This window comes from Cervus elaphus, chromosome 20 (genome assembly GCF_910594005.1).
Source record: "Cervus elaphus chromosome 20, mCerEla1.1, whole genome shotgun sequence".
Classification (NCBI taxonomy): domain Eukaryota; kingdom Metazoa; phylum Chordata; class Mammalia; order Artiodactyla; family Cervidae; genus Cervus; species Cervus elaphus.
The window spans coordinates 99,315,659-99,327,572 of record NC_057834.1 but is presented as its reverse complement, the minus strand read 5'-3'; the positions used below and the strand labels follow the sequence as shown (position 1 = coordinate 99,327,572).

Below are 11,914 nucleotides of genomic sequence, written 5' to 3'. Positions count from 1 at the left end.
GGGTGGAATGCATTCCAGATAGAAACATATACAACGGCCCTGGAATGTTGGAGGCCTGTACCTCCAGTACTTTCTCAGTTGAATCCTAGCTGTCCTTTAAGAATCAGCTCAAATGCTCTTTCTCCCAAGAGATTTTCTTACCATTCCCAGTTAAGATGGCATTCTTCCTCCCACAGCTTCTTACATATAGCTCAGATAATTTCATGATTCTGTCATCATTTGTAGATATTGTCCTCAAAAATATTCATTGAAAAAAAATAAGCTACCTGAAGGATAAGCAGACACGATGAGGCACTCTGATGAACTCTCCTGCTGCAGTCTCCTAAAACAGGGAGGTTATCTGCAATTCTTTAAGTAGGCTTTGGAATCAAAGTTCAGATCTAAGTTTATCAGCTGAGGGACAAATCCCTCAGCCTTGCTTAAGGTACCATTTGTATGGCAATACTGTAACATGAAAACACATGATATGATGTTTTAACTCCATGAAAGCATATAGTAGGCATAATATAAATAAGTAATACTGCTTTTCCTTCTTGTAAAACAAACGGTGGCTCAGATGGGAAGAATCTGCCCGCAATGCAGGAGACCTGGGTTTAATTCCTGGCTGGGGAAGAGCCCCTGAAGAAGGGAACGGTTACCCACTCCAGTATTCATCCCTGGAGAATTCCACGGACAGAGGAGCCTGGCGGACTACAGTCCATAGGGTTGCAAAGTCAGACACAACTGAGCGACTAACAGTTTCACTTTCCTATCATATAGCCCCCAGTGGCAGCTGCTGCCACAAGAGGGCACCATCAGCACAGCTGAAAAGCATGGCTGGTTGCTCTGCCTTCTCAGATTGAACCAGCTACCAGCTTCACCAGCTTTAAATCCACTGTGTATGAACTCTGAAGAATGCCACCAACAGACAGGCCTATGGTGGTGGTAAGATAGGTACCACCAAGTTTATTCACCAAGTTTATTACAGGCAGACTAGGAGAAGGAAGAATCTAGTTTGAGAACTTCCCTGGTTGTCCAGTGGTTAAGAATCTGCCTTGCAACAGAAGGGATGCAGGTTTGATCCCTGGTCCGGGAACTAACACCAGGGGGAGCAGTGAGGGGGAGGTGGGGGGGCATGGCAACTAAGCCCCAAGTACTGAAACTGCATACGCCAGAGTCTGGAATCCACAACTAGGGAGCCATACAGAAGGAAAGATCCCACATGATGCAACTAAGACCCAACACAGACAAATAAATCAGTTCAGTTCAGTTGCTCAGTCATGTCCGACTCTTTGCAACCCCATGGACTGCAGCACACCAGGCCTCCCTGTCCATCACCAACTCCCAGAGCTTACTCAAACTCATGTCCGTTGAGTCGGTGATGCCATCCAACCATCTCATCCTCTGTCATCCACTTCTCCTACAACCTTCAATCTTTCCCAGCAACAGGGTCTTTTCAAATGAGTCAGGTTTTCACATCAGGTGGTCAAAGTATTGGAGCTTCAGCATCAGTCCTTCCAGTGAATATTCAGGACTAATTTCCTTTAGGATGGACTAGTTGGATCTCCTTGCAGTTCAAAGGGCTCTCAAGAGTCTTCTCCAACACTACAGTTCAAAAGCATTAATTCTTCGGCACTCAGCTTTCTTTATAGTCCAACTCTCACATCCATACATGACCACTGGAAAAACCATAGCCTTGACTAGATGTACCTTTGTTGGCAAACTAATGTCTCTGCTTTTTAATATGCTGTCTAGGTTGGTCATGACTTTTCTTCCAGGGAGCAAGCGTCTTTTAATTTCATGGCTGCAGTTACCATCTGCAGTGATTTCGGAGGCCCCCAAAATAAAGTCTGTCACTATTTCCATTGTTTCCCCATCTATTTGCCATGAAGTGATGGGACTGGATGCCATGATATTAGTTTTCTGAATGCTGAGTTTTAAGCCAACATTTTCACTCTCCTCTTTCATCAAGAGGCTCTTTAGTTCTTGGCTTTCTGCCATAACTGTGGTGTCATCTGCCTATCTGAGGTTATTGATATTTCTCCCAGCAACCTTGATTCCAGCTTGTGCTTCATCCAGTTCAGCATTTCTCATGATATACTCTGCATATAAGTTAAATAAGCAGGGTGACAATATACAGCCTTGACATACTCCTTTCCCGATTTGGAACCAGTCTGTTGTTCCATGCCCAGTTCTAACTGATGCTTCTTGAACTAATTAACTAAAAACAAAAAGAATCTCGTGTGGTGGTGAAGAGCAAAGACTGATCAGGATTGGAACGTGGGCTCTACAACTCCAGTGCACAGCTGTGCCTCCCTGAGCTTCATCTGTAGAACAAGGTTGTGCCAGGCGTCTGCTAGAGGCTGGGTGCTGGTCCCAGTGAGCTCAGTCTTACTGCACAGATGGATGGATGGACAAGAAGATGTGTGTCCCTTCTTCTGCAGGGAAGAAGTCCTGAACGGCCCTGGTTTCTGCTCACCTGCTGTGGATATGCAAAGGCCCCAATTCTGTGCTCTGCCTGTCTTGGCAGCACCTCTTCCGCTGCTCCCCAGTAACTGATGGCCCTGTGAGTGGAAGCTGAGCAAGATGATAAACCAGCAGAGGAAGGGCTGCGTGAAAGAGCACATATCTCACAAATTAGCAAGGAAAAACTCTGAGAAGATTTTAAAAGTTGATTACAATAAACACCTTAGGGACGGTCTCTCAAAGCTGGATATTCAAGCTGGAAAAAAAAAAAATGGAGTTGGAAGTAGAACCATATACAAAAACTAACTAAAAATAGACCTAAGATGTAAAATTATACACTCTTAGAAGAAAATATAGAGAAAAGGCTTCTTGACAATGGACTTGGCAATTATTTCTTAGATATGACAACAAAAGAATAGTCAACCTAAGTAAAAGTAGACAAATCACACTATATCAAAATTTAAAACTGTACATCAAAGGACATCAGTCAGTAAGAATCAAAAGGCAACCTACAGAATGGGAGAAAATATTTGCAGATAATATATTTGATAAGGGGTTAAAGTTCAGAATATTTTATATCTGCAGAATATCTCTACAATTGAAGAACCAAAAAAATCCAATTAAAAAAAAATGGACTTGAATAGACATTTCTCCAAAGAAAGTATATTATCTGACCAACAAGCATATGAAAAAATGCTCACTAGTTGTTAGGAAAGTACAAATCACAATAAGATGATATCATCTCACACTAAGCAGGATGGCTACCCATAAAACAGAAAATAACAAGTGTTGACAAGGATGTGAAATTGGAATCCTTGTGCACTACTGGTGGGAATGTAAAATGGTGCAGCCACAATGGAAAACAGTACAGCCACTCCTCAAAAAAATTTAAAATAGCATTATTATCTGACCTAGCAATTCCAAAGAAGAATCAAAAGCATATTTGTACAGCCACTCCTATAGATTGTGTGTCCCATCCCCTGTCCCCAATTCATCTGTTAAAACCCCAATCCCTGACAAGATAGTATTTACAGATGCGGTCTTTGGTAGGTAACTAAAATGAAGGTGGAACCGTCAAGATTAAGAGTCCTTTTAAGAAGAATCAAGACAACTTGATTCCTCTCTGCTCTCTCCCATGTGAGGCTATGAGAAGATGGACATCTGCAAACCAGGAAGCGAGCTCTTAGCAGCTGCCAGATCTGCTGGCATTTTGATCTTGGACATCCCAGCCTCAGAACTCTGAGAAATAAATGTTTGTTATTTGCCATCTATGGCCATTTGTTACAGTAGCTCAAAGTGACAGCTTGGCATGTTTAGCAATTCTTATTCACAGTAGCCACATGCTCGAAGAAACCAGTGTCCCGCAGTGGATGGATGGATATACAAATGCTAGCATATACATACAATGGAAAATTATTCAGCCTGGGAAAGAAATTCTGACACGTGCTATGACACGGATGACCCTCAAGGACATTATGTTAAGTGAAATAAGACAGTCACAGAATGACACGTACTGTACGATTTTACTTATATGAATTATCCAGAGTAGTCAAATTCAGAGAGGCAGAAAGTAGAATGGTAAGTTGCCGGGGTCTAGGGGGCAGTGGGAAATGAGCTCTATAATGGTTATGGACTTCAGTTTTACAAGATGTAAAAGGTTCTGGAGCCTGACTGCAGAACAGTGTGAATATACAGTATTATTCCTGAAGTGGACACTTCAAAAGCATTAAGACAGTAAATTTTACATTATGTACTTTACCACAGCTCTTTTTTAATGCCTTTATGTACTTCTACCTGTTTTTGCCAGTACCAATAAATGCTTCTTGAATAGCATGTTTTGTATGGGGGTTATTTCTTAATGAAGTTATTCACAGTCTTAAGCAACTGATTAAGGAGATGAAATGTTTTAAAGGCAATTTTTATATGCATTTCTTTCCTTTCAGTTTACCACAAGTACACCAAAGACACTGAATATTTAGTCATGTGTGCTATTCATGCAAAGTACTGTAGAGCTGTAAAGGAGAACTGCTCCCAGGTCATCTTCTCCGCGCTGTACTCACATTCCTGGTTACCAAATATGTGTTTCTGCCCCGTACCAAGCCAATCTGCTACATGGGTGACATGAGCTACAATTCCGTTCTGACACTGAACTTGGAGTTAGCATCAGGTCCTGCAGCAAAAGACTGAGTCCCACAAGACTATTCCTTCAACCCATTTCCAACACAAATCACAAATCCAGATTGCCACCTGTGCTTCTGACCAAACAGCTATAAATCACACTCTTCTTGGGTTCCATTAATTTGTGGGAGTGGCTCACAGAACTCAGAAAAACAGTTTACTTACTAAACTACTGGTTTATTACAAAAACATGTAACTCAGGAACAGCAGATGCAAGAGATGCAGAGGGCAAGGTGTGTGGGGCGTGGCGCCGAACTTGCACCCTGTTCCAGGAGCACCATCCTCCCAACACCTCGGCATGTTCAGTAACTTGGAAGCTGTCCAGACCTCATAGTTCATGGACTTTTATGTAGGCTTCATTATGTTGACATGATTGACTAAATCAGTGGCCACAGATTTAACCTCCAGCTCCTCTCCCCTGTCCTCTCTTCTCTTCTCTTGGAGACAGCAGATGTATGGAGGCTGAAAGTTCCAATATAAAGCTCTCAGTTGGTTCCCCTGGCAACCTGCTCCCAGCCTTAGGGAGTTTCCAAAAGCCATCTTATTAACATAACCTTAGGAATGGTTAAAAGATGCTAACAAAAGACACCCTTTTCACCTTTATGGCTCTGGAGCTATTTCATGAACTGGAAACAAAACTACATACTCTAATAAAAGATTTCCCTGTAGCTCTTATATAGAAAATTACACGGGTTTTAGGAGCTGTGTGCCAGGAATAAGGACAAAGACCAAATACATATTTCTTATTATAAATCATAATATCACACTGACAAACAGTATTTTCTCTATTGTGTCTCAGTCAACTAACTGGGATGCCATCCTCTTAAATTCAGGCAGACTTACAGCTCTTGACCGTCTTTGCAGGCACTTAGAAAGAAATTTTAATACATGGGTTGAAGAAAAAGTATTTATTTGACACCTTTACAAAAATATTTAGGCACATAATTTTCATATTTATGTCACCTGATTTACATATCTCAATCCTCAGTACCTTTTAAAAACACTAAAATGGTCATTTGGTAAATAGAATCTATACTGAAAAAATACTGTGACAGGCCAACATTTGTAGACAAAAATCAGTTGATTATCACCATGAGAAAGAAATGCTTATGAACAAAATAATCTCTAAAAACATCTTTGTGAGACAAAAAAAATCTAACCAGTAGATTTCTTTTTAAAAAGTATTTTCAAAAAAGGAAGCTTAAAAAAAACCCATCATAGAATATCTCCTCATACCATGATGAAGTGGCATCCTAACAGTAAGAACTAGAAGGTAGGCTTAGAAAACAGCGATGGTGCCAGAGGTTCACAGATACCAACAACTAACAAGAGCCTGGACGCAGAGGCAGCATGAAGCCAATGCATTTAATTCAGAGATGAGAAGAAATAAGTCCAACCTACACAGTTCGTTAAGGTAACGAACTGGGGCAGTTTTAACACAACCACCACTCTGAAGTGTAATTATTTTTCTCTGAGATAGATACTAAATTTTTTTTTAATTTACCAAAATATGAGAGTCATTTCTCTTTTCTTTTTCAAAGAATAGAATCTTTTGTAAAGGTAGAATCACCTGCATCATGCAATAGCCCAACTATACCCACTAGATATTTTAAAAAGTTGACCGTGAGCAGAAACTCTTCTTTAACCATTCTAGAAGCAATCAAATTATAGGGTCACATTCAAAAAGAAATACATTGCCCAGGCCTCTAGCATTTAAGGAGCGCAAACTAAGACTCTTAATCTTTGCCTACAGTCTAACCCTGAAATCATGACAGTAACAACATTTGCTGAGTGCCTGATATGCACGAGGCATTGTGCTGAGGAGTTTGCATCCCTTATTTATTTTGAAGATTATTATTTTTCCCTCAGGGAGAGAAAAATCACCTACAGCCTTGTTCATAGGGAGGAACCAGTAGTACACAGCTATGTGGAAGCAAGAATACACGCAGCAGGGAGCAGAGCGACGCGGGTAGTCACAGAATTCGAATGGCCTGGCTCTCACCTCAGAGCTGGAGGACAGTATAAGTCCTCTTAGATTAAAGAAGTGCTTCAGTCAACTCCATGGGTGGGAGGTGACTCATCACCAGTGCTGACAACTGTGCAGACAGCTTCTACTCATAAATCGCTGACTCCTTTCATCTGCTTCTTTCTCTCAATCAGGGTCTGGCTAAAGAATTATTCATTCCTTGAGAATGAGAACCATGTCCTCTTCACCTGAACTGCCGCAGAGCTTCGCATAATGCCTGGCATAAGATAATCAATCTCTGCTCACTGAAAGATGCCATTACAACCCAAATAAAGGGAGGCCTGCCCCAAATCCTGGGTACTACTCCAAAGTAGTCAAAAGTGAAACTCAACTCTCCTCTCCATGAAGATCCTATATCAGCGTTACTGCTGTGAACTTTTCATGCATGGCTGATACAATAAGAACTACAAACAACAAATGCAAAACATACTTCTCTTTCTTAACCTACATGCAAGCTGGATCCTACAAATGACTGACTCCTACAGTCAACATTCACATAAAGGAATTCAAAATCACCTGACATGCTGGCAACGTGTAGCCTGACCAATCAGGTTATTTAAATCAATCTGGCACTGCCTTAAAAATAGACTGGTCAAAGAGGGCATCACTGTCATTAACTCAAAAAAAGGAGCCATTAGTCACAAATGTGTTTTCAACTTCCTCACCACAGCTCATCTGTCTCAAAAGGCAAATTCAGGATTTAATTATATACTGCCTCTTTTTCTCCCAGGAAGTAGTTTAGTTAACAGATCTAAGAACGTTTGCCTTGTAAGATGCTGGAATACCAGGTACATCTCTTCATGTGCCATAACCAAGCCTGCACATAACTGAAAAGAAACTACAAAAATGGTGGGTCAGTCTATTCAATCTCCAACTTCCCCAGGCTTCTTGCTCTTAAGATGATGGTGGCAGGTGAAGGGGAATCCAACAATCAACATGAACACGGCAGAAAGCCTGAAGCCACTCTACTGCTTCTAATCAGTCAGAAAGCTCAGGATAGGCCACGGGCCCTAAGGTCATGTGCATCTAGTGAAGTTGTAACTAAGCACGATTTTCTCAAATAAGACCTGGAGAAATGACACTTCTTCAAGGAAACTGACTCTCCAAGAGGCAGTTCAACACTTCGTGAGGCGGGGGGATGGGGTGGGGGGTCTTGTGTGCACCTCTAAATGCACACAAACTATTTCTAATGTCAAAGTTCCCTCCTCCCAGTAGCTCAAAGAAGAAGGAACAGAACTACCAAAATTAGCTCCAAAAATGCCTTTCCTTTGTCCCCGGGCAAAAGTGGGCAGGGGCAGCAAAATTCATAGGCAGAAGTGCGTGTCATCCATGGCCAGCCTGGAGTAAGACAGAAGCTCACGCACGCAGAGTGCCCATCACTCTCCCTGATGCACAAAGCCTATTCCTTGCTGACTCTAAATTCCATCAATCACTCACCTCCTCAAAAGAGCTCAGGCTAGCTCAGCTGACACCCCTACTTCCTCACTTCCTCAGAGGAGAAGCGGGGGTTATCAATGGCAGCACAGTTCAGTGGAAAAAAACAGGAATTCTGACTTATTAGCAAGTCATCTTTCTCCGAGTCTTGCTTTCTTATCAATAAAACAGGGATACGATGACATCTTGCACAAGATAATATCCTTTTCTCCCACTTAAATTTTCTCAGCTCACATAGTATTAGGGAACAGTGAGTCTCAGGACTCCTACATGGAGCTACTAACTTGAGAGTTGGCTATGAGGCTAATTCTAGGGGCCCAGCACCACTGGCTAGGCTTTGACAAACCAAAAATAAGGGAAAGATATGAATATGAAAAGGACCTCAATATAACTCTTTTTCAAAAATAGGAGGAAATCAAAACCTTCCAGTTTCCCTGTTGAGACACCAGAATACTAGCCGTTTGGGTCAGCAAAGGCCAGCAGATTGCAAACCTAATGAAATGAAAGCCAGCATGTACACCAATGCAAAGGCAGCCAGCCTCCTCCACACTGACTGCACAGCTAGCCTGAGAAAGCGTTTATCTCCAAAGTCAGTGGATGGCTCTAAGCCAAGTCACACTGCTGTGTGTGAGTTAACACCCGACCTGCCCAAAGAGGCAATTCAGGCAAGACCCATCCACGGCTGCTCTCCCAGGATGCGGCATTGACCTTGAGAGAAGCGGGCCTGCTCATTAATGTGGGATGTGGTGGGAGTGTCCAGAGGAAAGAGGTATGCTCAAGCCACTGAAGGAAGAGGAGGGGAGGTGACGGCCCTAACACTGACAGTGCCAGCAACACAGTCCAAGCCCCGAGCATACGGAAACATCTAACCAGCCTTCCCCTCAGATCATACACTCAGAGATGTAAGACCAGTCATACTGATTCAAGCAGGAGTAAAAAGAGTAGCAACCAAACCCAGAGGCGGGAAGCAAGGGGAAAGACATGAAGGCCATGCTCCCAGCACGCCACTGTCCCTCAGGCAAGAACAGCTGAGCTCATGGTTTATGATGGCAGGGTTCATATGCATTTGATGTACACTGCAGCATTTGGTTTCACATTGCTGTGGAGCTGGTGCTTCTAACCCCGCATACAGATTTGCAGTTTCTGAGAGCTGAGAAAAGCCTCTAAGACTTGTTCACAGTCACGACATCTTCTGAATAAATCCATGGAGCTAAGTTCTCAGTCTTACCCTTGGTCACTATAGCAGGAGCGAGATCAAGCAACTACCTCCAAGAACATCTCTCCACCCCCAGCACTCAGCACAATGCCTGGCATGTATTACATGCATGATACATTTTAGATGAATGAATGACTCTGACAGATGAATAAAATGAGTAAAAGGTCTACTTCCTTCACCCCTTCTTTTTCCTCATCCTACACAACACAGAGGGAATAGGACATTTTCAAGGAAACGCACCCTGCTCACCCCATGACTCTCAGGAAAGCCAATGTAGAAACCAATACACTTTGAAGCCACACACATTTCTTTAGTGCCAAAGATGTTCTCTTTGGCCAAAGCAGTGATGATAGCCTCATGAAGAAAAGGCAATCGTTAGGAAAGAAAATTCAAAGAGTAACTTCAGATCCTCAGCTGCATTTCCAGCAGAAGCAAGGCCAAATCGCCTCCAGACTCAGCAACGACATAAACAGTGAGGCTCCTGACGGAACACTTTAAGTACGTGGCTCTCAGGGACACCTGGATATCAAACTATGGAATAAAATATTTTCAAAACGTGGATGTTTCACTGTCGGCATAAAAGAAAAATAAATTAAAAAGCCCAGTACATTTTCCAGTCTGATATAAATTAATTCTAATGGCATATTTAAAAGAGTCAATTATAACTGTCTCTCATAAAATTTTAAAAGGCAGCAATCAATCCTCAGATTGTACAAGTGCAAAGGAATGGTATTTTCTCCATGATCAAGACACCTCAGTATCTGTGGAAGAACTCCCAGTGTTCCCATCTGATGGAAAACTTGGGCCAATGCAGTTGATGCAACCCTTGTCATACTGCTCCTTTCCCCTTCACGTCCAGCTTGCTGCTGGCCTCTGATTGTTTGCTCAGCTGCTCTTCAGAGAAGGTGATGTAGGAATATACCAGGCTCCCAGCAATGCTGCAAAACAGAAAACCACCATCAGGGAGGAAGGAAGGAATGGCAAATAGAAGGCAACCTGGAGTGAGGGTTGGAGCTACCTTTATAAATCACCACCACATAAAATGAAAACATACAGCATTTTCATTTACCAAACTAGAGACATTCCCTCATCATGGTACTATCCACTATCGTTGATGCTTTGGGAAAACAAATGTTTGCATATACATGTCAGCAGGAGTGCCAATTTTATACAGTCTTTCTTCACGACAATTTGTTGAAATAAAAACCTCAGAATTCTGCTTATCCTCTGACCTAGCAATCTATTTCATGGATGGACTGTATACATCTTCATAGACTTATTGACAAAGCATTTATCACAAAATCTATAACTGCAGAAAATTAGCTAAAGGATAAGTATCTCATAATAGAGTATTATATAAATTCATACAATAGAATATTAGGCATTCTTTCAAATGACAGAAAATAAAGAGCTCGCCAAGACCTTTAAAATGAAAAAATAGTTCAGCATTCTCCAACCCCATTTTATTTAAATGAACATGAATATGTATATTAATGCATCAGAATACAGTCTGGAAGGGACAAAATAAGAATATTAATGACAGTTACATCTAGACTGAGATTACAGGTGATTTCTACTTGTATTTTCTACATTTTCAAAAATAATCATTCGAGACAGAAATACTTTTTAATAAGAAAAAACATCCAAGTAAGAAAATAGGCTTCCCAGGTGGTGCAATGGAAGGAATCCGCCTTCTCAACGCAGATTGTCAAGGAATCTCCTGTCAATGCAGGAAATGCAAGAGAAGCGGGTTTGATCCCTGGGTCAGGAAGATCCCCTGGAAATGGCAACCCACTCCAGTAGTCTTGCCTGGAAAATCCCATGGACAGAGGAGCCTGGCAGGCTGTAGTCCACGGGGTGGCAAAGAGTCAGACATGACTGAGCACACATGCACACACACAAGAAACAAAACATGCAGACCCTGGGGAGACTCAGAGCTGGTTTCTCTCCAACCAGAATCAAGTGAACAGTGGAGAATCTACATCGTCTGAGCCCTCGGCCTCTGAGCTGGCTACTGCCACCCCTCACACATGTCTACCACACCTACCGCCAGGAGGGTTCACTCTTCTGGGACAGTGATTATTTTGGGGACCTCAAGCCCACCTGGGTGACACAGCCTCCTGAAAACTCTTTTGAGGGAATGTATTAAAAGTTACCTATCATATGTGTGTTTAGGAATAAATGAACCTTCCCAACTAGATTACAAATTCCCTTAAGGTAAAAATTAGTCTATGCCTTTGCATACTAATCAGTTACCTCCTTAAAGAGACAGGAGAATAAAGACAAGTCATTGGTAAGACAGGAGGTAAGCAAAGAGACTGAAAATGTTCAAAACAAAGTGGAACTATTTTACTCACTTATCCCATGTGCTCTCACATGGCTAAATCATGCAGCAGATTTTTATAGTCAGATTAGGGTTAGAGTCTCAGCTCTGCTTCTTACTATGGTGGCTGTGTGACCTTGGGCAAGTTATTTCACCCCTCTGAGTCTCAATTTCGTTTTCATGTGAACTCGGGGATAATTAAATGAAACAATGTTGTAAAGGTGGCCGTCATAGACTAGGCACTCAACAAATATTAACTCCCTATGTTGCCTTCACAGATATCTATCTATGT

General features: G+C 42.0%; 1 protein-coding gene across 1 annotated transcript in view; it reads right to left on the bottom strand.

Annotated features, from left to right (window-relative positions):
• Positions 1-5,515: 5,515 nt before the first annotated feature.
• SLC35D1 (solute carrier family 35 member D1) overlaps positions 5,516-11,914 on the bottom strand; it is a 46,013-nt gene continuing 39,614 nt past the window's right edge. Inside the window, exon 12 of the mRNA XM_043876592.1 lies at positions 5,516-10,237. Coding sequence (XP_043732527.1) covers positions 10,129-10,237 — 109 coding nt within the window. The 3' untranslated portion in view covers positions 5,516-10,128. The remainder of the gene's footprint in view (positions 10,238-11,914) is intronic.